At 52.6% G+C, this 26,621-nt stretch overlaps 6 protein-coding genes across 6 annotated transcripts; 3 read left to right on the top strand and 3 right to left on the bottom strand.

Moving 5' to 3' along the window:
* Positions 1-4,742: 4,742 nt before the first annotated feature.
* On the bottom strand, positions 4,743-6,203 carry J7T54_003403 (U4/U5/U6 small nuclear ribonucleoprotein-like protein; the record flags this gene model as incomplete). The annotated part of the gene is made up of 1 exon (XM_051505667.1): positions 4,743-6,203. One exon carries the CDS (start codon positions 6,201-6,203, stop codon positions 4,743-4,745), a length of 1,461 nt encoding a protein of 486 aa, XP_051362840.1.
* A 563-nt stretch (positions 6,204-6,766) lies between these two features.
* On the top strand, positions 6,767-11,901 carry J7T54_003402 (DNA-directed RNA polymerase I subunit-like protein; the record flags this gene model as incomplete). Its single annotated transcript, XM_051505666.1, has 2 exons — positions 6,767-6,810; positions 7,005-11,901. 2 exons carry the CDS (start codon positions 6,767-6,769, stop codon positions 11,899-11,901), a joined length of 4,941 nt encoding a protein of 1,646 aa, XP_051362839.1.
* An 822-nt stretch (positions 11,902-12,723) lies between these two features.
* Positions 12,724-13,113, top strand: J7T54_003401 (Glutathione S-transferase kappa-like protein; the record flags this gene model as incomplete). Its single annotated transcript, XM_051505665.1, has 1 exon — positions 12,724-13,113. The coding sequence occupies one exon, from the start codon at positions 12,724-12,726 to the stop codon at positions 13,111-13,113; it is 390 nt and encodes a 129-aa protein (XP_051362838.1).
* Positions 13,114-13,550: 437 nt separating this feature from the next.
* J7T54_003400 (histone H3) lies at positions 13,551-14,010 on the bottom strand (the record flags this gene model as incomplete). Its single annotated transcript, XM_051505664.1, has 2 exons — positions 13,551-13,748; positions 13,798-14,010. The coding sequence occupies 2 exons, from the start codon at positions 14,008-14,010 to the stop codon at positions 13,551-13,553; spliced, it is 411 nt and encodes a 136-aa protein (XP_051362837.1).
* Positions 14,011-15,363: 1,353 nt separating this feature from the next.
* On the top strand, positions 15,364-15,828 carry J7T54_003399 (uncharacterized protein; the record flags this gene model as incomplete). Its single annotated transcript, XM_051505663.1, has 3 exons — positions 15,364-15,373; positions 15,474-15,611; positions 15,665-15,828. 3 exons carry the CDS (start codon positions 15,364-15,366, stop codon positions 15,826-15,828), a joined length of 312 nt encoding a protein of 103 aa, XP_051362836.1.
* Positions 15,829-21,513: 5,685 nt separating this feature from the next.
* J7T54_003398 (Pentafunctional AROM polypeptide-like protein) lies at positions 21,514-25,808 on the bottom strand (the record flags this gene model as incomplete). Its single annotated transcript, XM_051505662.1, has 2 exons — positions 21,514-21,591; positions 21,645-25,808. 2 exons carry the CDS (start codon positions 25,806-25,808, stop codon positions 21,514-21,516), a joined length of 4,242 nt encoding a protein of 1,413 aa, XP_051362835.1.
* Between the last annotated feature and the right edge of the window lie 813 nt (positions 25,809-26,621).

Here is a 26,621-nt window from a genome sequence, read left to right as displayed (position 1 = left end):
GACGGCTATCCTCACAGTCGGGCAAGCGCGCACTGCATTGCATGGTGCCGCGACGAGCTCAGTGCGCCCGAGTATTTACCACGTTGTACGTCAGCGCAATGGTCCCGCCATTCTTGGCGGTAGTGACTGGACTCTCCATGGCAGGCCGACTGGTATCCGTCCGTGTGACCACTTGACCACAACCAACCAACGAGCCAGCTGGAGGCGGTGAATACTTACTACCGCGCCTCCACGCGTTTTGCCTTATATGGTACCTCGCGACTCAACAAGATTGCAGGGCATCCGCTAATACTACCTACGTCAACAGGGGACGTGCGAAAACAACGAAGCCAGATCATAATCACCCTGCAAGCATAGCGCCTGCCAGCCTGCGTCAGGGACGGCCGGCCAGATGCTAATGAAGCCTGGCGCACACATTGATCATTGTGCGTGAGCCCTGATCACTACTCACCCAAAAGGCAAATACGTATGGTCGTCCTCCAGCAATTTGCGCACCTGTTGCACACGCGACCTTATTAGCATTTAGCAACACAGCATGTCACTTCGCTTGTTAGTAAGTGACCAAAGATAGCAACTTGGGAAATTGCCCGCAGCCTGCAGGCGTCTCCAAGTCTGTCCCGAGCGGCACCGCAATGTTGGGATTGACTGGAGGTGCACACCTTGTTTTGCGTAGCGACAAAACAGCTTCGACAGGACCAAGTACCTAGGTGGGCCCAGGCCTGCCCAGCATGGAATACCTACTGACGTTACAACTCGATAATTACGAATCTTCCGCCAAATGCGCTAGTGCTAACACCCTGTCCCGGCCTCCTTCGGAGTCCTGGCTATCGCTCTGCCCTACGGAAAACTCATGCCGCTTTGGGAGTGGCTGTGGTGCACGCACACGGTACACCACCCCCTGGCCAAACTCCAGTCCAGTCAGTTCCTCGACGACTCTACCTGCTTACTACGCACACACACAGCCTGCTTTGCGCGCGGATACTTTCTCCTCATCGACGGCCACAACAGCTCTCGCCCAAATCCGTACAATGAACCGGGTCACCGACATGCGCGAAAATTACAATGCCTGTCCATTTGGAGACGAGGGGTCCAGGCACGATACTGAGAACCCCCCGCGCATCTGATGATCTGCTCGTCTGCCTGTGGGAAAGCCAGCAGGCGCATCCTCTGGCCCCCAATGCCACTCTACCTACTCACCTATTACTTACTAGACTACCTCATCTCTGCGGGCTGCTGGAAAGTGCGAAGGTACCGTGGCCCGCCATGTCGTAGATCATCTGCCTTGCGAGATTCTGCAGCGATTGTGCCCGTCAGACGGTCACTGTTGTCCATTCCCCCTTCCCACGCCCGCTCTTTCGCCAAAACATCCCAAAGGATGATCTTGTCGAGTACTTGTTACTACTTAGCTACTAGTAGTTGGTCAACAAACGGGCCAAACCTCGGCACATATTTCTTCTCCGTCCCCTTTTCCGTCCCCTTTGCCTCTTCTAATCACACCCACTATCCAAAATTCCCCGTATATTGACTTGGCAGCACCCGTTCAAGTCCAGTCGGTCACGCTCCCAGAGCCTCTACGACAAGCAGGGTTGGCATTCAGACGACAGTGGAAGGCTTCTACACGCCGTCGTGATCCGCAAAGAGCATTTCGCTTTTGAGTTGGGCAGGGTTGGTTCCGGCGATTCAGACCTGGTCTCGGGTGGTTTGATATGAAGGTACGTGTGGTTTCCCAGCACAGACATCTTCGCCAGCCTCGCTCACGGCCAGCTTCAAACATCGCCTTGGTCCTAACGGCTCCGTCCTTGACCAACTCGCCCAACTCGTCACATCGCAGAGCCACTGATTCGCCGCCGTCTATCATGGTGGCAGCTGGTTGTTCGCCCGACATACGGGGCAACGACTATGCGACGCTCAACGACTTCGGCGGCGTCTGTGACTTGTCTTCTCAATCCTATCAGCCTCTGATCGACCCTAAACTGACACAAGCTGTCAGCATGGGAAGCCCGTTTGCTTCGCTGGATTCAGTTCCCGCCAGTGTCTCTTGGACAACGCCAGACATGTCCACAATGCCCTCACCTACCATGTCTACGACGTCCGCAATGCCAGCCATGGCGATGTCAGTCTATGGCAAGCAGCTCGGCGTGTACGAATCACCTTGCCTTCCAACAGGACTGTATTCTAGAGGCAGCGGCCTTGCGAAAAATGCGACTCACTCCCCTAGTCTAGTCCGTACTCCACCCAACCCTAGCCCTGAAGCTACGTCAAGAGGGACAACATCATTTACGTCCTCGGGAGGTTCCTTCAGCCTTATGAGCAGCTCGTTACCGTCGATATCCCGCATGGAAGGCTCCATGCCCTATCGGCCTGTACGCGGACCAACGCTGTATCCGCATCCTGGGCACTTCCCGCTGAAAAGCCAAACCGGGGATCGGATTCCCTACGGTCACCCATCCCACATGCTTCTATCTATGGAGGCGTCTGCAAATAAGGTGAACTTGCTGGACACTGACCATCGTCCAAATCCAGCGCAGCTCGCCCGGGATGTGGATACAGGGCCATCGGCGTCGTTGATTGACAGCAGTGTCCAGAACTGGGATCGTGTGAAGAAAGCTAAGCGGCGTCCAACAAGAAAACTTACCACCCAAGAAGAAGCCAACTTTCAATGCCAAGTCAAGGGTTGTGGCAAGTTCTTCAGCCGAAGCTACAACTTCAAATCGCACAAGGGAACGCACGACAGTCGTAGGGAACATCCCTTTCCGTGCGAAGTCCCACATTGCACAAAGAGATTTTTGCGCAAGACGGACCTGCAAAGACATCACCAGAGTGTCCATAGCAAGGAGCGGAACCACATATGTGACTACTGCGCCCGCCCCTTTGCCAGAAAGGACACGCTTCGCAGGTTTGTATTCGACCTGTTTACCCCTTTTTCTTGTGATGTCGGCTGAAGATTATTCCCAGGCATATGGAGGATGGTTGCTCGAAGAGATTTGAGGTCAGCATGATCGAAACAACATCAGAAGGTTATGCCGCGAAACCGACTCAGTCAGGAGACAATCTTGCAGAGCGCAACTCAGGAGTGTCACCACATCCATTAACTCCCTCCCCCGCCCTCGGTCGGAACGATGCTACTTACCAGCATCAAGGATGGCTCACAGGCATTGTTCTAGATGCAGAGACGACACCAGGTCGTTCTGGTGCTGGTTGGAGGCGAGGCAGCTAGTCCTCCCCGTGGCGCAGCGCGCACAATAATGTTTGGGTATTCCAAGATATGAGTTATCAGGCCAGTGGGACGTTTTTTGTGTACGAGGCGTTCTTGGTTTGGGACATATGCCATGCATGGCCTCATGAAAGGCAACGACTAGCCTGGTATTGTAATTGTATTCACAGCGCTGCTCCACATACTACGTTCACCCAATTTACATGTCAAGTGTCGCCGCAGCTTTCAGCAGCCGCCAAAGGTAAGTACCATTCCGATTGTCATTTTCGTTGAGCGGTCCAGTCCTTAACAGAAGGGCTGGGCTTGTGGAGTCGAAGCAGTTAAGGTTGTCCGCACCAAAAGTCCCGCAGACGCCGTCAAAGCTATAGAGGCACAGGAGGTGAATCGCTGCTTCTGGGGACTCATTTCATATTTCTTGTGCCACCGAGCTGCTGACTAAATTGTCTGCAACATCAGGTTGGGGGCCAAGTACGTTTGGACGTGTCGTTCAATCCCACCCAAGATGCCCATGCAATTGCAATTAGAGCATGGGCTGCCAGGCATGTGGGATTCATTTTTGAACCCAGGTCGTGGAGATGAAAAGTGGTGAAAGCAGCCAGACACAAGTAGCAAGAGAATGACAATTATCGTGCTCTAGTCGCCTAGTATTATCACAGCCGGTCGGCCCACACAAGCCTTTGCGACTCGCAATACGGGCGTACCTTATCAGTTGAATAATTACTATTATCGTACTCGCAGGATGGCCGGCAGCCTGCAGGCTGAACAGGTCATGGGGCCCGGCTTGGAAGGCTAGCTTGGCAGGGGCCTTAGGAATTGACATAATGACATTAATAGATATTGAGGAGGTTGTTCGTACGCATATTCACCTTGACAGTTCTTATTGCCATCTATCACAAGATCGTTACGAACTTGCGTCGCGTCGTCGTTTGTATGTAAGCTAGTCAGTGCCCACAACCTACGAACCCGCAGATTCTGCTATGTGAAATTTTTAGTCCGGCCGTCATACCACATTTCAGAGTAGATAAAACTAACAAGTAAAGCAAACACAATCCTGTTTAGTGCTCGCCCTGCACGATGAGAGCGAGCGGGCCAATTCTGTGGTCTGTTCCGTAATCCGTTGTCCTCGCTTTGTCCACATCGAGCCAAACAACAGCAAATGCATAGTGCATCCGCGATACACGTGGCAAGACATGTATCAAAATCCTCTGTGCAAGCTCACGCAGTGCTGAGTTCATGCACGTCTCATGGGGTTGGATGAGATTGACACAATTCGCATGGCGTCAGATAATTCAACTCTGATTGACATGCAGTGAAAGACAATCCTCTCGTATTGGGTGACGGGTCGTGATTGTATAACTTGGGTCGCTGATTCCTATTCGCATGGCCCCATCGATAAGGCAGGTAGATGTCTTGGGTGGAACATCAGGCGAATACGTTCGGATGCGAGCGCGTTGCCCAACATCAGATGGAGTAGGCAGACGATCTTGCCGAGAGTAGTAGCCTTATGTACTCAAATGATGACAGCAACTCAAGTGAACGCTTTGGCGAGCGACCAGAAGTTCTCCATCTTCGCCCTCGACAGCACATCCCTCGCCTCGGCATCATTTTCGCACACGCGGCTACCCCATTTGCTGAAGCCGCGATCCTTCTCCTCGCCATCGAAGACCAATTTGCACTCGTTCAGCGACATGTCTTTTAGTTCACCTCTCTCGTTCTCGGCAAGTAGCCAGTCTCTGACGACGCCCCGATTGCCATCCTTTTCACGAGAAGGGGAGTTTTCCGTCCAATCAATGCGATTGAGCATGAGCTTTTTGAACTTGTTCGCACTGTGCTCTCCGCCTTCCACGACAACCAGGTTGAACTTTGGGTGCATGATGCACGTGCCAGTCAAATTGAGTTGCTCCGCGTTAACACCAATTTTGTAGCGATGCTGTCCATTCGCCAAGCTGTTGATCTTGAAGACAAGAACATGGATACCCTTGCCGGCATCCTTCTCTTGTTTCGACTTGAGCTTCTCGTGGCGTTGCTCTTTCGAGAGCTTCCGCTCCTCGTTCATATCGACATGCTGCTGGTGTCTTTCGGCGATTTCACGATTCACTCGCGCCTCTACTGCTGTAGGGTCTTTCACAGCCACATCGCCGAGCACACGCATCAAATTGCCCTTTTTCACCTTGTCTGGTGGCGCAGGCACTAGGCCCAGTCCAATCTTGGTTTGCTTTTCCTTGAGCTCAGCCATTCTGCGTTGCCGACGAATCTTGGCTTGCTCCTTTGACGTAAGATACAGAGTTGCCTCACGCGGCGCCTGCTTGTCTTGCGCTGGCTGCAATTGTACGGGATGTTGGATGTACTCTGTGATAATCGAGTCGGGGCTGTTGATCTTCAGGTTGTAAGAGTTCTCAATGTCGTCGTAATTTGACCCGTTGACCAAACCCTCGTCCCACCACTCAATATCGGGCGGTGCGTCCACGACAAAATTCTTTTCCACATCGAGATCATCGTCAATGCCAGCTTTTCGCGTCTGTTCCGCGATGCGCTTTTTCATCGCCTCGAGGGCCGCTTGTCGTCTTAGAGCAGCACCTTGTTGGATATATTTTCCTTTTTGATTGAAGATGAGCTGCCGAGATTCGCGTGGCTTGCCCACATTGTGTTGAGAGGATGCCTTCGTGTCAAGGTAGGGGTTCTTGCCGTCAGCGCCCAGAATGCCGGGGCTCTGGGCTCTCGGGTCGTTCAGTGTCCGGTATGCGTCGTTTTTGTGTAGCGAGGATGGTTTGGCGGCGTCTTTGCCCTTTGTTGCAGGTTTCCACGACCCCAGGTCCTCCAAAGCAGGGTGCAGACCTACATTGAGGCCTCCTTTTGCCTTACTAGTGTCGATAGCCGCGGACACTCGAGCCTTGAGAGCGGCAAGGCGCTCTGCTGCCGACTCTGATTTTTGTATACGTGACGTGCCATCGTGTCTTGGTCCAAGGCGATCTTGCTGTGAGCGCTCCATGATGCTTGAGGCGCTCGGCACGGACACGTGCGCCTTTGCACTGCGAAGATGTCAACGACACTTGCACGAGACCCAGGTGGACCTGTGAGTACGGGAAAAACGGATTCGCTCAGTCGAGGACGGAAACTCCGCGACTTTGCAAGAAGATGACGCGAATGATGAGCCTCGATGGCAAGACAATGTCGCGAGCGGGAGATGTCAGAGCTCGAGATGCAGAGCCGGCGAGCGGCAAGTGGAACCGACCAATTGTGAGCATCATTTTCTGCGTACCTCATTGGCCAAGTACGCATGCACCACTTTCACCAGGAACCGTGGCTGTCAAGGTAACAAAAAGTTCTGCCTTCCTCCACCGCCAAAAATTTCGTCTTGCCTGCGAGGCTACGGTCTTGGAATTTGGCGATTGCAAGCCCCACTACTGTTGAACGCAAAACACGCTGTCGGTGCCGTTCTTGTTTCCCTCTGCATCGTTGTGATGTGCGCGCGGTCTTGAAGCTTATTGAAGCTTTACCTGCTGCTTCTGGCAGCCAACTTCAGCCGACGCCAGCTCGATCGGCAACGTCATCATGAACATTTCACAGCCAATCTCGTCCGACGTGGACAGCGTCGAGTTCACGTTCTTGTCTTCCAAGGAGGTCCAGGCAATATCAGTAAAGCGCATCGAAAACGACAGTACCTTCGACAATCTATTAAATCCGGTGCCTGGAGGTCTTTACGACCCTGCCCTTGGCTCGTGGGGTGATTCGCCGTACAGACCCTCTTGAACTCGAAAATTGTTCCAGCCGCTGACTCTCAATCCCTTAGATGCGCGACGTGTAACCTCAACCAGATCAATTGTCCAGGACACGCAGGCCATATTCAACTACCGGTGCCCGTTTACCACCCCGTGTTCCTGGATCAAGCATACCGGCTCCTTCGCGCAGCTTGCGTCTACTGCAGAGGCTTCCGGCTGCCTCCCAAAGATCTACATGCGTATATCTGCAAACTGCGACTTCTACAACATGGTCTGATCAACGAGGCCCACCTCGTCGGGTCAATTGGCGAGAATGATCTGGGCTTCAAGGGCAAGGAGCTCGGCCTCGACGTCGATGAATCTGCAAGTGAGGCTGAGGAGGAGGGAAAGGCCTCAATCAGCAATGTGACACGAGCGCGCGACAAGTATGTAGAAGCCTGTCTGCGCGGCATCAAGACAAAGAGGGGCGAAGCGAAGCGTGGAAAACATGAGGGCGCCATCGAGCTGCGGCGCGAAGTGATCAAGGAATTCCTAGCAGAGATCACCAAGAAGCGGGCTTGCGCAAGCTGTGGAGGAATCAGCCCAACATACAGAAAAGACAAGTTTGTCAAAATCTTTGAGAAGTCGCTCTCGGATAAGGAAAGAGGCAAGATGGCGCAGAGGGGCATGAGGCGACACGATGCAATGGCTCGGGTTCACCAAACACAGCACGAAGTGAAACGGAAACCCAACGAGCGCCGAAACTCTGACGAAGGAGTTGCTGATATCGAATCTCCTGTTGCTGAAATGGAAGAAGATCTCGCCGAGACAGAGCACGACGTCGCCATGGCAGACATCGAACAAGTGATGGCCAACGAAACGCAGCGATACATCACCCCCATGGAGGTGAGGGCCCGGTTGACGGAGCTCTTTGAGAAGGAGCAGGACTTGTTGTGGCTAGTATACAATGCCAGGCCAGCCTCAAGAAGCTCGCCGTCAGCGTCACCAGACATATTCTTCTTAACACACATTCTCGTGCCGCCAAACAAGTTCCGTCCTGAAGCGCGAACAGGCGATTCATCCATCGCCGAAGCGCAGCAGAACAACCTGTACAAGAACATCTTGAGGGGCTGTAGCAGAATCGCCTTGGTCCATAACACTTTGAGCGAGGGCCGCGGCGACATCACTCAGCTGCACTCGGCTTGTGCTGAGCTTCAGGATTCAGTCAACTCTCTGATCGACAAAGACAGGAACCCGGTCCAAGGCGCAGCTGCAGCTCGCAACGAAGACGGCATCAAGCAGCTTTTGGAGAAGAAAGAAGGCCTCTTCCGCAAGAACATGATGGGAAAGCGTGTCAACTACGCAGCCCGCAGTGTTATTTCACCAGACCCCAATCTCGAAACCAATGAGATTGGCGTTCCGCCTGTCTTCGCCAAAAAGCTGACGTACCCCGAGCCAGTCACCAGCCATAACTTCAGGGATATGCAACAGGCTGTCATCAATGGAGTCGACAAGTGGCCGGGTGCTTTCGCGATCGAGAATGAGAATGGTCAGATTGTCAGCCTGCGCAATAAATCAGTCGACGACCGTATCTCCCTTGCCAATCAGCTGTTGGCTCCGTCAAGCAATACTGCCGCCAAGTTGAGGAACAAGAAGGTCTACCGCCATCTGACCAACGGCGATGTCGTCCTGATGAACCGCCAGCCAACGCTCCACAAGCCATCCATCATGGGTCACAGGGTGCGCGTTTTGCCTGGGGAGAAGACGATTCGCATGCACTACGCCAATTGCAACACGTATAATGCCGACTTTGATGGCGACGAGATGAATATGCATTTCCCGCAGAATGAAGTCGCCCGAGCTGAGGCCCTCCAGATTGCAGATACAGATCACCAATATCTCTCTGCGACCGCTGGCAAGCCGCTGCGAGGTCTCATTCAGGATCATATTTCCGTCTCCGTGGCACTGTGTAACCGCGACACTCTGTTCACAAAGGGTGACTACCACTCCCTGGTATACAGCGCGCTGCGGCCTGAGAGCGGTCATATTCTGGGTGAACGAATTCAACTCATCCCACCGGCTATCATGAAACCTGTCCTCCGTTGGACCGGCAAGCAGATCATCACCACCATCCTGAAGAATATCCAGCCGTTGAATTGTGGTGGCTTAACGATGGCCGGTGACAGCCAAATTCGAGGTGAACAGTGGGGATCCAAGGATTCAGAGGAAGCCAGGGTGTTGTTCCAAGACGGCGTCCTCATCCACGGGATTTTGGACAAATCCCACATTGGCCCCAGCGCAGGTGGCTTCATTCACTCGATTCATGAAGTGTATGGTCCTGCGGTCGCCGGCAAGCTTCTCAGTAGTCTGGGGCGCCTGCTCACAAGGTACCTGAGTGTACGGGCTTTCTCTTGCGGAATGGACGACCTTCAATTGACAGAGAAAGGAGAGGCAGCAAGGAAAAGGGAACTCGTAGCTGCTGATCACGTCGGGCTCAAGGTGGCCTCGGAGTACGTCTCAGTGCCAGATTGTCAATCGAGCAAGGACCCCCTCCTTCTTGAGCGCCTAGAGGAGGTTGTCCGTGACGATGACAAACAAGAGGGACTGGATCTCCTCATGAACGCAAGCGGGCAGGACATCACAGCAAATGTTCAAAAGGCCTGCCTCCCTGATGGTCTAGAAAAGCCTTTCCCCCGAAATCAAATGCAGGCTATGACAACTTCTGGTGCCAAGGGCAGCCGAGTCAACGCTTCACTCATCTCCTGCAACCTCGGACAGCAGGTCTTGGAAGGTCGGCGAGTGCCAATGATGGTCAGCGGCAAAACACTGCCCTGTTTTAGACCCTTTGAGACTCATGCTCGCGCCGGCGGCTATATTGTCAATCGCTTCCTTACTGGTTTGCGTCCTCAGGAATACTATTTCCATCACATGGCTGGTCGAGAAGGTCTGATTGACACGGCTGTGAAGACGTCGCGCTCCGGCTATCTGCAGAGGTGTATCATTAAGGGCATGGAAGGGTTGACCGTCGGATATGACACGACTGTTCGTGATGCCGATGGTTCAATTGTACAGTTCCTCTACGGTGAAGATGGACTCGACACATCGAAGCAAAACTATATCAAGGACTTCGGCTTCATTCTCAACAACGTCACATCGGAAGCTGCCCAACTGAGGTACACTCCACAAGTCGGCGAGCGCCTTGGGGGTCAGAAAGAAGACATCGTCAAGTACATGAAGAAGGCTATCAAGCATGCGGGTGCGCGCAATGCTCGTGACCCGGTCACTGCTGCCTTCAGCCCTGCTACTAATGCTTTTGCAACCTCGGAGTCATACTACGAGGCCATGACAAAATATGTGAAGGACAACAAAGATGGCCTCATTTTGGACAAGAGCGAAAAGTCAAAGAAGAAGGCAGGTCTCAACAAGAAAAACGCCGAGATGCTCTTCGCTATGAAATATCTCCAATCGCTTGTCGAACCCGGAGAGGCTGTTGGTATCGTCGCTGGGCAGTCCGTCGGTGAACCTTCCACGCAGATGACACTCAACACTTTCCATTTGGCCGGTCACTCGGCCAAGAACGTCACATTGGGTATCCCCCGTCTTCGAGAAATCCTAATGACGGCAAGCAAATCCATCTCCCGACCAGCCATGTCACTTTACCCTATCAGCGAGCTCAGCAAGGACGATGCAGACATTTTCGCCAAATCCATCAGCATTTTGCCCCTGACTTATGTCCTTGACAAAGTTTCGGTGCAAGAGAAAGTGGGCCGTGGGCGTGGCCATGCGACTGCGAAAATGTACAGCATCAAACTCAAGTTCTTCCCGGCCGCGGAATATACCAAGACGTATGCCATCGAGGTTGACGACGTCATGGGAGCCATCGAGAAAAGGTTCCTGCGGCATCTGTTGACACTTGTCAAGAAGGAGTTGCGCAGGCGCAAAAACGATGTCCTGGATGCGGCGGCAATGATCGGTCAAAGCTCAGGCACGGTCGAGACAGTTGCTCAAGTGACCCAAGTAGATCGAGGAGAGGATGACGAGGATGATGACGATGGAGATGGCGACGCCACCAACGCCAAACAGCGAGCCAACCGAGGCGAGGACGTTTCCTACGGGCCCAACGACGATGAAGATGACGCACTAGTGCACGCTATGGATAGGGAGGATGCTACAGGCGGGATCGATGATGATGGCGAAGGCACCAGCAAGGCTCCACAGAAGTCTCATCACCGCGTTCGGGATGTACAAGACGATGAAAGCGACGAAGATGCTGACTCGGACAATCTTGCCGAAGAGGGTGGAAACGCGCGGTCCGATCGTGTGCTGAAAGCATATGACGAGGTGCATGCTTTCAGCAGTGACGAGAAAGACGGCGCCTGGTGCGACATTCATCTCGAGTATCCCGGCTCCACGCCCAAGCTTCTCATGCTCAGCCTTGTCCAGGCTGCAATCAAGAAGACGGTTGTTCAACAGATCCCGGGCGTGGGCTCTTGCACGCTTGTCGAGGAGAAGGACAAGTCTCTTGTCATCCATACCGAAGGCACAAATCTTCGAGCTATGCAGAAGTACAGCGACTACATCGACCCCAACCGTATCTCAACCAACGAGATTGGCGACGTGCTCGAGGTGTATGGAGTGGAGGCAGCTCGCGGCAGCATCGTTGCTGAGCTCGCTGGTGTCTTTGGCGGCCACGGAATCAAGGTGGACAATAGGCACTTGAACCTCATCGCCGATTACATGACCCGAGCCGGCGACTTCACTGCTTTCAACCGCATGGGTCTAAAGGGCAATGTCAGCCCTTTCACGAAGATGAGCTTCGAAACCACACTGGCATTCCTGAAGGACGCGGTGCTTGATGGCGATTGGGACGATTTGGCAACGCCGAGCAGTCGCCTTGTTATGGGCAGGTTGGGCAAGGTCGGCACGGGTGGCTTCGATGTCTTGACGCGTCTGCCACAGCACATTGATGATTCTCACGGCGTCCGGTGAATTATGTAAATGTTGTATTCTATTTCGATTTGGATGAAGCGCAGTACCGACACACAGATTGTTTCCATTTCTGCTTGACACAGTCCGCCGTGATTTGTCAGGGGGGATAATCGTCCTACATCATTAACGGAATTATTCATATCAGTTGTGACTGGCTGAACTCGGGCTTTGCTTGTCGGAACCCCGTGAACCTCGGCATCGGGTAGCCTCAATTGCCTTTCCCCGCATGTCGTCGAATCGTCGATAGATCATCAGGTACCTAGAAATTAGAATTGGTTTTCGTTATTAATTGATCGTTGGCTTCATGCTTGATCCTGTTCTCGGCTGGCCTTCCCCTTCCTGGGTAGTATTCAACCATTGCCCCCGATACAGACCAAGGTGACAGCGAGACACCTTGCCCAGTAGGCACAATTTCCATCAAACGAAGATGGCTGCTCCTAAAATTGTCTTCTATTTCGACACTGTGAGCCCCTTTGCTTACATTGCTTACTATGTACTCCGTGTAAGGCCTAATTCGATATATCTTACTCGGCCACAGACGTGGAGCTGACCTAATTGAGCACGACCCTGTCTTCGCCGAGTGTACTATCACCTATGTGCCCATCCTCCTCGGTGGCCTCTTTAAGATGTGCAGCAATACAGCTCCCCTCATGATCAAAAGTACGTGGCAAATTCATCCCATTATGTTGGCAAAGCGACTGAACGAAATGCATAGACAAGGACAAATGGATTGACAGGGAGCGTCAAATTTGGGCATCAGCATTCGACGTCCCAATGCAACAGCAAAGGCCACCCAACTTCCCACCTCGCACTCTGCCCATCATGCGAGCACTTGCTACGCTGGGAAGCACGAACCAAAGCAGTCTCACTTCCGCCCTTGACGCCTTGTGGGAGGAATTCTTCGTGCACCACGCCCGGACAGAGGAACCAGCCGAGCTGAGGCGCATCTTGTCAAAGGCGCTCGAGTCGCAAGGCCTGGCGGATGAGATACTGCGCAGAGCCGCCAGCGCCAATGCAGATGGGGGTAAAGCCATATTGACAGCAAACACCGAAGAGGCATTTCATAATGGAGCATTTGGGGTGCCCTGGCTGGTTTGCACAAGGAGCGATGGGCAGCAGGAGTCATTCTGGGGTGTTGATCATCTAGGCCGGCTTGCCGCCTTTCTCGAGCTGGACAAGCCTGCGGCCGGGAAGTGGATATCGCTACTTTGAGTATTGTGGAATTGCAAGTAGCGGCAGAGATTCCTCGGGATTTGGCTTGTATTTAGAGAGCCACGAGACTCAACGTGTAGTCGACGCGTCCTGAATCGCGGTGCTTCCATGGGCGCCTTAGCTGCGCGGCCGTCCGTAGTTGCAACATGCAATCCTTTCGGGTAACCACGGCAGTGCTGCCAAGAGCTCTGCAGGCACATCATTATTTGTCGCAATCAAGGATCATGTTATGTGAAATGTTCATCGTGAGGTCTGCATGCCTCTGTTCCATTGCTACAGGGGCCCCTGCCGCAATGTATTGTACACCTGAAAAGTTCTCATCGTAACGCCTGATTGCCCCCCAAAACCGTGAATCCATCGTATCAAAGCAAATGTCGTGAACCGCAAAAGGTATCGTTGAGACGCCGCCAAATCACCATCATGTAGAAAGCGCCAGCTTAGTTGCGCTCTCCGCGAAGGCGGCGGGCGAGCTGGATGTCCTTAGATTGGATGGTGACGCGCTTGGCATGGATGGCGCACAGGTTGGTGTCCTCGAAGAGGGAGACGAGGTAGGACTCGACTGACTCCTGGAGAGCACCAATGGCTGAAGACTGGAAGCGAAGGTCGCTCTTGAAGTCCTGTGCAATTTCACGAACCTGTGTGTGTCAGTCGGATAACAGTCCTCTCGGATGGCATGCTACTCACCAAGCGCTGGAAAGGGAGCTTGCGGATGAGAAGCTCAGTCGACTTCTGGTAGCGACGGATCTCACGGAGAGCGACGGTACCGGGCTTATAGCGGTGAGGCTTCTTGACACCACCGGTTGATGGCGCGCTCTTGCGGGCGGCCTTGGAGGCGAGCTGCTTGCGGGGAGCCTTGCCACCAGTGGACTTACGGGCGGTCTGCTTGGTGCGGGCCATGGTTGATGATTGTGATGATTGAAGTTGTGATGAAGCTGTTGATGGCTGAGGTGTGAATGTGTGGAAGTGGGTGTGATGATGATGCAGGAGGGAAAAGGCCGAGAGGGGCGAGGCGGGGGGGCGCTTTAATACCCGGAACGCGTGAGCGTGATTTGGGGCGGCTGATCTGTGTTGGCTGATTTGGGCGGCGCGTTTTAAAGTGGGTCGGGTTTTCGTTGCAACGCGCCAAAAAATGACTGGGTTTTGCACCAATTTCTGACCTTCAGTTTTCAGACTCCGCTTTAGGAAAAGGTCAAGCATTTACAACAATGTCGAATTATCATTGGTCAAAAAAGCGACATCTCAGTAAACGACATCGGGGAAGACATGGTGTTAGTAACCCACTGTACTTGAATATCACTCTACGGTCCTCAGCAGACTGCTTGACTCTCCATGCACCTGATATACGTACTGTGAGCCTGTGAGCTAAGTATTCGGGAAGCATTTCTTCACCCTGTCGTCTCCGATAATACATCTGTCACTAGCACTAGCGTGGTGAAATCAACTTAACGTTTGCCCAACTAGGTGACAGTCCTGTGGTACAAAGTACCTAAGGTTATTCGAAACAGCACCTGCACACACAACCGAAGATACGAATGCGCGAAAAAAACCCTGCAGTACGTAGCAAGACCACAATGTAATAAGCCAATTACTTCAAGGTGCATATTATCAATAGTTCGGTGCTTTACACAATGGCGAGGGCTCTAGGCATATTGTAGAGAGCTAGCATAGGGTAGGCAAGTGGTCAGAAACGAAGACGAGCTTCAAGATAGCTACTTAAACGGCCACACGTCGCAAATTCCTACATCGAGACCCCGGAGACACTACTTGCCACGTACTGCAAACATCACTCGCCCTCAGTTGGGATGCAGACAGATTTGAAGCTTCTCTATCCAAAGGTCATGCCTGAACAGCTATTAGTATAACTGATAGTTCGTCATAGCAGTAGTGTACAAACGCAAGCACATTTCTACAGTTCAATTAGCATCCAGTGAGTGCTCCGTCCGCGTTGCTAGTAGTGCGTGGCAATCGTACGAATGTTGAATTTCGATTGGCCAGGAATTACCTGCTGGCACAAGGTATTTCCCGGCTGGGACTCGCTCAGACGCGTCGCGGCGTTGCGGGCTGTTGGTGTGGGGCATTTCGCCGTTTGGCGTTCTGATCTGTTGATTTGGCCCACCTGTACTTAAGCTCCCACACTCCCCGATCTCGTTCTGCATTCACCAGCTGCTACCATCCATCACAGCCCAATCAGACGTCCTGTCAGAACAACACACATTTCTACCTCCCCCACAAAACCTTCTCACTATCATCATGACTGGACGTAAGTACCTTGCAACCCCAATACTTCGTTGCCTACCAGGACGCGCACATAGCGCCCGACAATCGGCTACCAAGAAGACCAGGAAGCTAATACTCGACAGGCGGCAAGGGCGGCAAGGGCCTCGGCAAGGGCGGTGCCAAGCGCCACAGGAAGATTTTGAAGGACAACATCCAGGGTATCACCAAGCCTGCCATTCGCCGTCTCGCGCGTCGTGGCGGTGTGAAGCGTATCTCTGCCAGTAAGCGCCAGAATCAACACGAAGCGCACGCGATCGACGCTGACATTTCCCAGTGATCTACGAAGAGACCCGTGGTGTGTTGAAGACATTCCTCGAGGGCGTCATCCGTGATGCTGTCACATACACAGAGCATGCGAAGCGCAAGACCGTCACTTCGCTTGACGTTGTGTACGCCCTGAAGCGACAGGGCCGCACTCTGTACGGTTTTGGTGGTTAAACGTCTATCTACGTTCTGTCTTTGTTGAAATGCCTGTTATGAACTCTATGTGGGCGTGCCACGCGCCGCGCCCTGTGGGCATATACTGCAACGCGCCTGGGTTTTTGCGTGTCTTTGGCCATGGGAAGATGAGCCATCGTACGGTGTTATCATGACTATTGGGAAACTAGTCTTTGCTATCAATTTGGTGTTTTGATGTATCATAAGGGAAACGGGCGGCTCGTTTGGGATCAATCAACATGGCTCTCAAGCCTTCGATGAATGAATACTCACCAACGTGTTATGTGACACAGTACCCATGGAGCCGTATCATGCTGAAGTACGCGTTAAATAGTAGGGAACCACGGCCTGGCAAGTGTTTGTGTTATCTACATTACCTCTCACTGTATCACATTGCCCGCGATGCCTGAATACAATGACCATCTAGTTCAAATTATCGCGGTATCGATAGCAAACCTGTGCAATATGCCACTATGATGATGGACCTTTAGCTTGACAACATCGGCATTTCATGATCAAGCGAGAGAATAACTACATGCGCCGTCTTGGGCGCGGTAGTTATGTCGATTTGATATCAAAGGCAAGCTCGGTGGAATGAATGCCCGGCGTTTTGTCGACCGCGTTTAAAAGTGCCCGATCACAGTGACTCACCTGCGTTCCCGATTTCAACGAGCACTTAGATGCGTCTGCGCGTCCCAATCAAGTAGGCAGGGCTTTGGGACCATGGCATATACGTAGCCAACTCGGGCTGTTAGGAGCGTGGGAAGCTGAGCCAATTGGTATCCAACCTTTCTGTAGACACTTTTTAGTTACCGCTGTCCGCAATTACGTACTATAGTACCAACGATAACCATATAATACTACTAGTATTGTGCACGACCGGATATCGACATGTGCATAAGTGTAAGATGTTCATCAAGTGTTGGGGATAGCACGGCACGCCACGAGCCAACCGGAAATACGACTAGGTGTGGCTAAGGTGACGGCAGCTTAGTTAGAATACTCTTATTTATACGATGTTCAGGTGGCTCGTGCTATACGTTCAAGTCGCTATTCAAATATCAATGATACGAGACGCGGGAATCACAGGAATCTCGGGAGTGGAGAAGAGACCGGAGGCTTAGCAGCCCTTAGTGCTAGGCCGATAATTAGTACGTCAGTATCTTATATGGAACCGAGCGAGTACACCTGCGGTGGAAAGGCTGATTACCCCATGGACAAACGTAAGTGAATTCCCCAGTTCCAGGCTCCCGGCGCCACAGAATGCCGTACAATGTGGAGGAGGAACGTCGTTTCCCTGCATCGTTGTGCCTACAGAAGATGTAGCTCCGATCTTAACCGGTACTTAGCTCTACGGCAAGTCCTAGTGGCAAGAGAGGTACCTCCTCCTTACGAGTAGGCTATTTGGTCAGACCCTCCTGTAACGCACGGACGTGCAGGCTTCTGACTGTCGAGGAGATGGCTTGTACAATTATGTAGTGATCAGACAGTTATGCTGACCAAATGCGTATTTGGGCTTCTGCAGCCGTTTCCTAAGGTGTGCGTATTGCGGGACGATTGTCTCGAGCTTCTCGGAACTTGGGGATCGGCAATGCGGTACGTCACTGCGACTCTGTTATAGCTGCAATACCACGCGAAATCATCACAGTGTGTCACAGCAAGACCCTGATTTCAATGCGCATGCTACATCACTCCCGCGCAATTGAAGCAGAGGCGGGAGTATAAGCTGGCCTGCCTCATATCCCGCGTCACTCAAATGCGCTGCAGCGATCGCCTAGCAGCCGATGAGACTGCACCAATGTGCTGGGTATAATGCCTTCGCTAAACCAGTTCGCTTTTTGGAAAGGTGTCGGTCTGCTTCGCCCACACAAGCTAAACCAGTCGGATGGAAAGATGGATGACGGTAGGAATCAGGGTACGTGTAGGGGTTTATCTGTACCGAGTGCTCTCCGTTGAAAAAAAGCTAGGATCCAGGCGATCATAGCCCGAAAAAGCAAGCCTCTGACATAGCACAGATCGAGTCGTCCGGGCCCGATGGTGGGTGGAGAGTGTATGGACCATGTGTGTCATCGGACAAGGAGGACGATTGGACAAGGACGGCATCCAACCCTGACGGAGCGCGAAAACCCTTGAAAAAAGCGGGACGGGACCCTGGATGCTGTCATCTTCCAGACGTAACTCCGCCGACTGGCGCTCAGCAGGGCTTGGCACTGATGTATTCTCATCCCGGTCGTTGACTCCTTCTGTCTTGGTGGGTAGCCCACCTTCCTTGGTGACACCTACGTAAGGCAGGTGCCCTTTCCCAGGCAGTTGCGTAAGGTAGGTTAGTTCGGCGGGTCTCCGCTGGCCCCGGCTAGGAGCAACTTTACCTGGTACTTATTAGCCGGAGTCTGAAGCTTCCGTACGCTCTACGCTTTATAGTCTGCAGTTCCTCCCACATCTATTGCCACCCGTCGTATTTACGTTGCCCAAGTAATACTCTGTTGATCTTCAAACTATTCGAACATCGGGGCATCATGCTTTCCGTTTCACACCCTCAAACCGTACATCGTCCCCTGCATCACCAGCATCAGCAATCCGATCGTGTCTCTGCCGCCCAGACCTTCGACTTTGGCCCAACAGCTTCTTCTTTCGCCGCCATCGATCCTATAAGCTCTCTAACACCTGGTTCTCTTCCAAACCCGTCAATGTCTAATGACACCTGGGGCAACCTTGCCCAGCACAACCCCGAAAAGATGGGCCGTATGCCACATCAGCGAGAGTCGTCACTGTCTTCGATGGGCTCAGCTGGCCCAGCCTCGCCATACAACCAGTCCACCTCAAATCCTCAAATTGCCATAACCGATTCCACCGGGGACGATCTGACCGACATACACACGCAAGACGTGAGCTCTCAGAACAGCCAGCTATTCCAAGTACCCAAGTCCGCTGCGAGCACATATACTGGATACCAGTGTTTGGAGCAGGCCATTCCAGATATGGCATACCCAGCTACGATACCTGGCCCGTGTAGCAATCAATCACGTACAGATCGCGGCTTGCTGCCGGCGCCTGACATGGCTATGTCTAGTCGATCGCACCCGCCGTCCGTCGCTAGTTCTGTCACAGGTGACTCTCAAGCAACCGCAACTGCTGGCAGTGAAGATGTCGGCGACAGACGACGTAAAGGTGAGAATTTCCCCGCTCACAGGTACGACGTTGTCCACAGCTGGCTTACACTAGCTTCAGATGGCTACGGTAACGTGCCAAAGCTCGACCGCACTATGACGGACGTCTACGGCGATGAATTATACAGCCCTAACTTTGCTATAACTTCAACGCCCCCTTCGCAGCCACAAGGGCTTACAACGATATCACCACCAAGCGATATATTCAATCAGCGGCTCAACGCTGCCAACAGTCAGCATCTTGGCATGGCACATTCACCCGCATCGGTCACAGCAGCCGACCATAGGACATCGTCGCCGTTCAGACCCAGTTCCCCCTTTGCGAAAACTCCAGGCCATGACTTCGCAGCGCCACGGGTCAAGCCTCAAAACGGAGGCGACCGTGCGAGAGACATTTCCAGCATGAGGCAAGATGCGCCCGTCTTCCGGTCACAATCTTTAGCGGATACAGAACCGGAAACGCCAAAAACGATTTCGCCCAAAGATGCAATGCTCGAGTTCAACGACCCTGAAGGCGATGCGGACTTTCCTCTGTTTTCCCAGAGTTCCATGGCTCTTGATATGGAGCAATTGCCTAAGTCAATGTCTTTGCAAGCAACACAACAAAGTTTCATGCCTGGAGCGAACGGAATGGGTCTCGAGCAGTTTGGGTATGTGCCCAACTCTGAAGTTGCGCACAGCTTACAGGTGCCACAACAATACCCATTTGTACCACGACTGCAGTCAGGAGCAGTCGTCTCCCCCCCAAGATTGAGCTCTTCCGGATCGAGTCCCGATTCTGTGTCAACTACAAATCCCAGCTCGAACATACGTCGACCAACTAGGGCAGGCGCCGAGGGTGGTACATATACCTGTACTTACCATGGCTGCAATCTACGATTTGAAACCCCCGTTCTACTTCAGAAACATAAACGGGAAGGCCATCGACAGACCCATGGACTCATACCCACTCAACCTGACATTGGGATGACCACGTCGCTTGTGAACAGCCAGGCTGGCCCGCACCGCTGCGACCGCATCAACCCGAGTACCGGCAAGTCATGCAGCACTGTGTTTTCACGACCATACGACCTCACCCGTCACGAGGACACGATACACAATGCGCGGAAGCAGAAGGTTCGGTGCGATCTATGTACAGAGGAAAAAACATTCAGCCGTGCGGATGCTCTCACACGGCACTACCGTGTGTGTCATCCTGATATGGAGCTACCGGGCAAAAGCCGGCGACGAGGTGTTGCCTGAATGGGTCACGTTCTCACACACACGAAAACTGAGCGACGTATTCTGGTGTGCACCGACCCGCGGGTGGCTCCCATCAGCACAAGGCGCGTCATGCAATCCCACCTGCCACGAGCTGTGGAAAGCGACGGCGTTGCATGACATGACGCAAGTGGAACGATGGTTCCCCAGCTCTCTGCCCAACCAGGGCTGGCAGAGCGTTCAGGGTCCTGCAGGGTCCTTCGCATGACGTCATGACATCCGTGTCTTCTTGGTTCTGACGTCACTCCCTGCGTCCACCCTCGATTGCAACCCCGAATTTGTCAGTTCGACACCCACACAGATGGTCGTCACCTCTCGTCATCAAAGTGGTCTTGGGCCAGCCTAGCATCAGCAAATGCCCACTGGTCTTACAGGGTTTTCATTTTTGGTGATGTACCGGATTGGCGGCCCTACTTGGATTTGGCTTTCTTTTTTCCCGCCTCCATTCGAGCCTCATTACGTCGATAATAGAATTAGCGAGGCGTTAGGCGGAAAGGGGATAGATGAAGTATGTGGATATGTTGAAACTATAGAATTGTAGAGAGGTATAAACGAGCAATGAGTAACGAACATCGAGCGCTGAGTTCCTGCTGATTCGGGTTTCTAATACGTAGGACATTGGCTGTGAGCTCATTGCATTTGATATCCTGCGAATTTCGTAGCAAGACTAATGCCACTACAGCGATCTTCCGCCCGTGCAGCCGGTTGCCTATCAGCAAAGCAGCGCCCGGAAACATGGTGCGGGTGATGGTGGGCTCGTCCAGGCAAAACGAATGCCTCGCAGTGGGAATAGAAATTCATTAATTCAATGTCGGCTATTGTTTTGCAGTCCGCGATTGAAGCTCTGGCTGGCCAATGGGATATATTAACGCGTTAGTTTATAATCATCTCAACCAGTTTGTTGTTCCATGGGTTGGTCCGTCCGCAGTAGGCAGTGCCAGAATCCAAACATTTATTTGTCTCGAATCAGACCAGCGTGGAATGGATGGCCGTGATCACTTGAGCGTTGAAAACCCACAGTTCTCTGCTCAGGCTCTCACGCAACACCCAGTCAGCACTACTTTGACCGTGCGAGTTTCTGTACGGAGGTAGGTGACGCCGCTTACCCTCACACATGGTTCAGAAGCAAGGGACCCGCCCCACCCGAAGTACGCTGTCTTCTGGAAGGTCATGATGACACTTTTTTGAACATAGATCCAGTCGACTCCATTGGGTTGCGATGTTAAAAACTTATGCTCAAATAAGACATTATGCGCAACTAAGACGTTGGGTCCAGGCCCAGGACAGCGTTGCGGGCATCAGCGTAGAGAGGACAAACCCCGGTCCAAGACTGGAACTAATCGCATGGTAAGTATTTCATCGGCATCCGCAGAAATCGGCCTAACTCACCTGATACCACCCCTGAGCGGACAAAACCTCGAGACCAGCAATTGTCGTCCAACTCCCAGCTTTTTCAGCCATTTCCATTGCCGGAGTGACGCTCGGTTTGTAAGCCATCTCGAGTAAGACTCTGGGCGCGCCGCCAATGACAGTGGCGAAGTTGAGACCAACTCCAAGTATGTCTCGCATACCGCTGTCAATCTCCTTGTCCGCGGGAATAGTGCTGATGATGACTGTAGGGCCTCTGCTCATCCTCTGTGCTTCAGAGGGCTCGCATAGGATGTGCAATCCGTACTCGGGTGAGAAGTCGCCAATCAGTGCTCTGGCTTTGTTGGGGTCTCGTGCCACCACGTGAATGGGCTTGAAGCCCATCGAGTTGAGTGCGTAGATGGCTGCTCTTGTCGTACCCCCAGCTCCGATGACCATAGCCGCGCCAGCATTGTCGCGGGGGATGACTCCGTTGGTGCGTAAAACAAACACCATGCCTTGCCAGTCGGTGTTATCGCCTAGAAGCTGCCGTTGACCACTGTTCATGGGCTCGCCGCTTCCAATGGGGATAACGGTGTTAACAGCTCCAATAGTACGCGCGGCCTCGGTCAACTGATCAACTCTACCCATCACGTCTCGCTTGAGAGGAATCGTGACAGATGCACCTCCAAACGTGGGGCTGCGGAGGATCGTGTCCAAGTCTGCCACATCATCCGTCTCAAGGCGTTTATAGCTATGAGGAAGTCCAGCTCTCTCAAACAGAGTATTGTGCAAGGCTGGCGAACGAGAAGCCGCAATCGGCTTGCCGAATAAGTAGAAATCCCTAGACTCCACCAAACCTAGCAAAGCCAATCCTTGGTTGATCTCCGTGACTGAAAGTTGTCCCGGAGCCGCTTTGGTTGGTTGCTCGGGGTGTGACACTGGTGTGAGGAAACCATTGAGAACGCGGCTCAGTTTGCCCATGTTGCCCATGTTAAGAGCGATGATCGGTGTTCTCTGCGCGGTCATCATCTTAGCCTTGAACCTGGCTAGATCGTAGTTGTCTTCAATGGTTCCAGCGCTACCAACAAGCTTGATAATGTCTCCAAACTGCAGCGCCTGGTTGTAGAACGTGACCCACGACGCATTCCTCCAAGACAAGACTCCTTTGGGGTCGTGGTGGGACGCGATGAGCTTTGTGAAACCGCGCGATTGAGTCACAACGTCAAGCACGCTCTGCGGCAGTGTGATCTCGACATCTAGGTACTCGACGCCTAAGCGCAACGCCAGGAGGTAAAGCTCAAGCTGCGCGGTATGTGCCCTGTCAGGAAAGTTACCGCCTTGCGAAACAGAACGAACAGTAAATATGATTGGTTTGCCTGTAGCTTTCCGAACCACAGATACTGCTTGAACTATACCATCAGGGGTCTGGTCATCCAACAGATCGACACGCAATTCCACAGCGTCCGACCCAACAGCCACGCGAGGCAGTGTGTGAAGGGAGTCGGAAAGGTTGGGTGACGTCAAAGACACAAAGAAGCTGTTTGGTTTGTTGCGTATCGCCTCCCAATGGGCGCTTCTGCCTTCAATGAGCTCCAAAAATTGTTTGAAGTCAGGTGGGATGTCTCGCTGCGACGCCGTGCTATGCGCATGCGGGCTATAGTAAAGGTAATTGCTGCACTCGTTGTACCAAGGTCTGCGACGCTCGTAAACTTGTCGGATCTCCGTGGTGTAGGCTGGCCGCGTCTTGTCTTGCATGAGGTAATCCACAACTTGATCGGTATTGCGATGAACCAGGATGACAAGGCCTCCTTTAGCACCGTATGCTTTGAGCAACTCTCTTGCTTCGCTTATTTCAACGATGCCGCCCCCGCAGGAGAACACATGGCCTTCCGGCTGATTCTCCATAACGTCGCGAAGCAATGCGAGCTCGTCCTGACGGAAACCTTGCCACCCACGAGGCCCGTTGATGATTTCTGGAATCGTGGCTCTCGAGCGCCTTTCCAGCTCTTGATCTAAATCCACAAAGGTGCGTTGCAGCATGCGAGCCATTTGGCGCCCCGCAGTTGTCTTGCCCGCGCCCCTCATGCCGACTATGAATATGGACCGATCTTTCGCCTTGTTAGAGCTCAGTGGCTGATGAGAACTTTCATCGGGGTCGGAGCCGTCGAGGCGAACCCCAAACGATTGAGACAGCACGTCCCACCACCCTGGCCACGTTTTGCCAACGCACTCGCGCTCACTGACTGTAGTGACCTCGGGTACTGCTACTGATAGTACGCTGAAGCTCATGGCAACTCGATGATCATCATAGCAGTATACTTGGCTAGATGGCTTCTGCAGATCTGGGATTGGTCGGCCGACGATTTGGATTCCATCTTTAAGTTCATTGCATTGTACCGCAAACTTTGCAAGTTGATCTTTCATCGCTGCAATGCGGTCGCATTCCTTGACGCGCTGATTCGCGATGCCTGTGATCTGAGTGGTGCCAGAGGCAACTGCGGCGAGAACGGAGGCTGTGAGAAAGGCATCCGTCATAGGCTCCATATCGATCTGTGGGAGTGCCTGTAATTGACCCGGAGCAGGCCCTGTGACGGTCGTTGAGTAATCGGTCTGTTCGACAGCGCAGCCCATAGGGCGGAGAACATCCGTTGCAAAGCGTGCATCTCCCTGCAGTGATTTCGACCCAATATTAGGTACCGTGCATGTAGTACCGGTGATGGCAGCAATGGCGAGGGGATAGGTTGCTGAACTGGCGTCGCTTTCAATAATGTACTCGGCCGGGTTGGTATAGGTGCCCTTCGGAATGTGGTAGGTATGGGGGCTTTCACTCGACCTGTTGACCGTAATGCCAAATGAAGCCATCATGGCAATCGTCATGTCGATGTACAACTGTGATATGGGTTTGCCTCCTACCAGCCGTAATGTGACAGGCTTCTTGGCGTAAGGCGCTGCCATCAAAATGGAAGACACATATTGGGACGAAATGGTAGCGGCAAGTTCTATGTCGCCGCCCTCAAACCCGCCTGATGCACCAACACGTAGTGGCAGACTCGACTCTTTCTCAAGGTAGGCAATGTCCACTCCATTCCCCCTGAGGGCCTCGACCAAAGACCCGATGGGTCGAAGCTTCATACGCGCATTTCCTGTAAGCACAGTAGTCGTGGCGGTTTCAGTTGGTGAGCATAGGGCCACCACAGTGGTGAGGAAGCGGGATGCAGTGCCAGCGTTGCCGATGTAAATTTCTTTGTTACTGGCCTGCAATTTGCCCCCTTTGCCATCCACCACGAGCACCTCCCCAGCGTCCTGCCAGGAGTAGGAAGCTCCCCCGAGTTCACCGACTGCCGAAAGCATGTATTGGGTGTCATCAGAATGCAGGAGATTCTTAATGCGACATTGACCTCGCCCCAGCGCTGCGAGCACCAAAGCGCGATTGGATATGCTCTTGGAGCCAGGCGGCGTCACAGTGACATCGAGGTCACGGGGAACACCGGGTTGTACGACGACAGATGATGACAACACTAATCTGATGCATCGATCCTCCACGACGCTGGCTTTCTGCTCGTGTGTCGTTCCAATTGCCGAAAGCAAGACGATTTTCTTGAGTTTGCCCTCGTTTTTCTTGTCGACTGCCATCTTCTTCAGCAGCACATCCACAGGGCATTTTTTCCCGGCCGTCAGCTTGATGACTCGTTTGTCTTCTAGAGATGTTGGAAGGTCAAAACTGGCAATGCACTTGGCGAGGCGCGAGACGGCGCCTGGTCGAAGTACTCCGAGAAACCGAGCCAACTCAGCCTCCTTTACCATACCAATAGCCACAGCTTCTCCATGCAGGAGCTGAGGGGTTAGTATGGCCTCTATAGCATGTCCGATAGAGTGTCCGAAATTGAGAAGATTGCGTAAGCCGCCCTCCCGCTCGTCGCTAGAAACAACTTCGGCTTTGACCCGGGCAGAGCCGCTGATGATGCGTCGCAACACATCTTTGATTGGGTTGAGTCGACCAACACCTTCTGTGCGAACACAAGCCAGGATATTTGGGGCGTTTATCTCCAAGATCGCGAACTCATCTTGGTCCCAGATAGCTGCAGTCTTGATCACCTCAGCCATGCCATTGATGAACTCTCTAGCAGGGAGAGTCTGCAGGAAAGCAAGGTCGATGTAAATGCGTTCAGGCTGCCAGAAAGCACCAACGAGATTTTTCCCCATCGGCGTGTCAATGGCGGTCTTGCCACCAATAGATGAATCCACCATAGCCAGTAAAGTCGTCGGTACTTGGATGAATCTTACTCCTCGCATGAAAGTCGCGGCAACGTATCCAATCATGTCACCAATAACACCACCACCAAGCGCGATAATGACAGTGTCTCGCGTGCATTGCTCTGAGAGCAACCAATCTTCGATTTCCGCTTTCGTTTCTCGAGTCTTGGACGCCTCACCAGGTGGAATGGCGTAGGTGAGCAATCGTGCGGCTTCCGATCCAGGCTCGTGCTTGAAGCTTTGCACGAATGGTGGCACATAGGAATCGAATAAATTCGTATCGGTTATCACAACGAATGTGGATGAGGTTACGTTGTCGAGAAGGTCCCTTGCCACATAGTTGAGCCATAATCCATCATCAATCATTATATTTGGCTTCCCGAGGATGGACACACGCTCCGGTCCAGTACTGCTCGAGTCGGCCATTGCGAATGTACACGAGAAATCGGCCTCGTTGCTCAGGTGTAGACAGCGAGAGGCGATGAAGGATTCCTGAAGAGGGAGTTTCGGAGGTTATAGTCGCATGGTTCGAGGTTTTCGGCCGCCGAGCGATAAATCGATGATAGTGAACTATGATAGTTATTTAAAGGAGCGATATCGGCGTGGATTTTAAAGGTAGCTATTAATCTTAATAAGTAAGATAACTTTATAATTAATTAAAGTTTTATTAACGATATATAAAGTAATAAAGTAATAAAGTAATAAAGTAATAAAGTAATAAAGTAATAAAGTAATAAAGTAATAAAGTAATAAAGTAATAAA

The sequence above is a fragment of the Emericellopsis cladophorae genome (genome assembly GCF_022114955.1).
Source record: "Emericellopsis cladophorae strain MUM 19.33 chromosome Unknown NODE_16_length_390664_cov_118_533041, whole genome shotgun sequence".
Classification (NCBI taxonomy): Eukaryota; Fungi; Ascomycota; class Sordariomycetes; order Hypocreales; family Bionectriaceae; genus Emericellopsis; species Emericellopsis cladophorae.
This window is presented reverse-complemented; position numbering and strand designations above follow the sequence as displayed.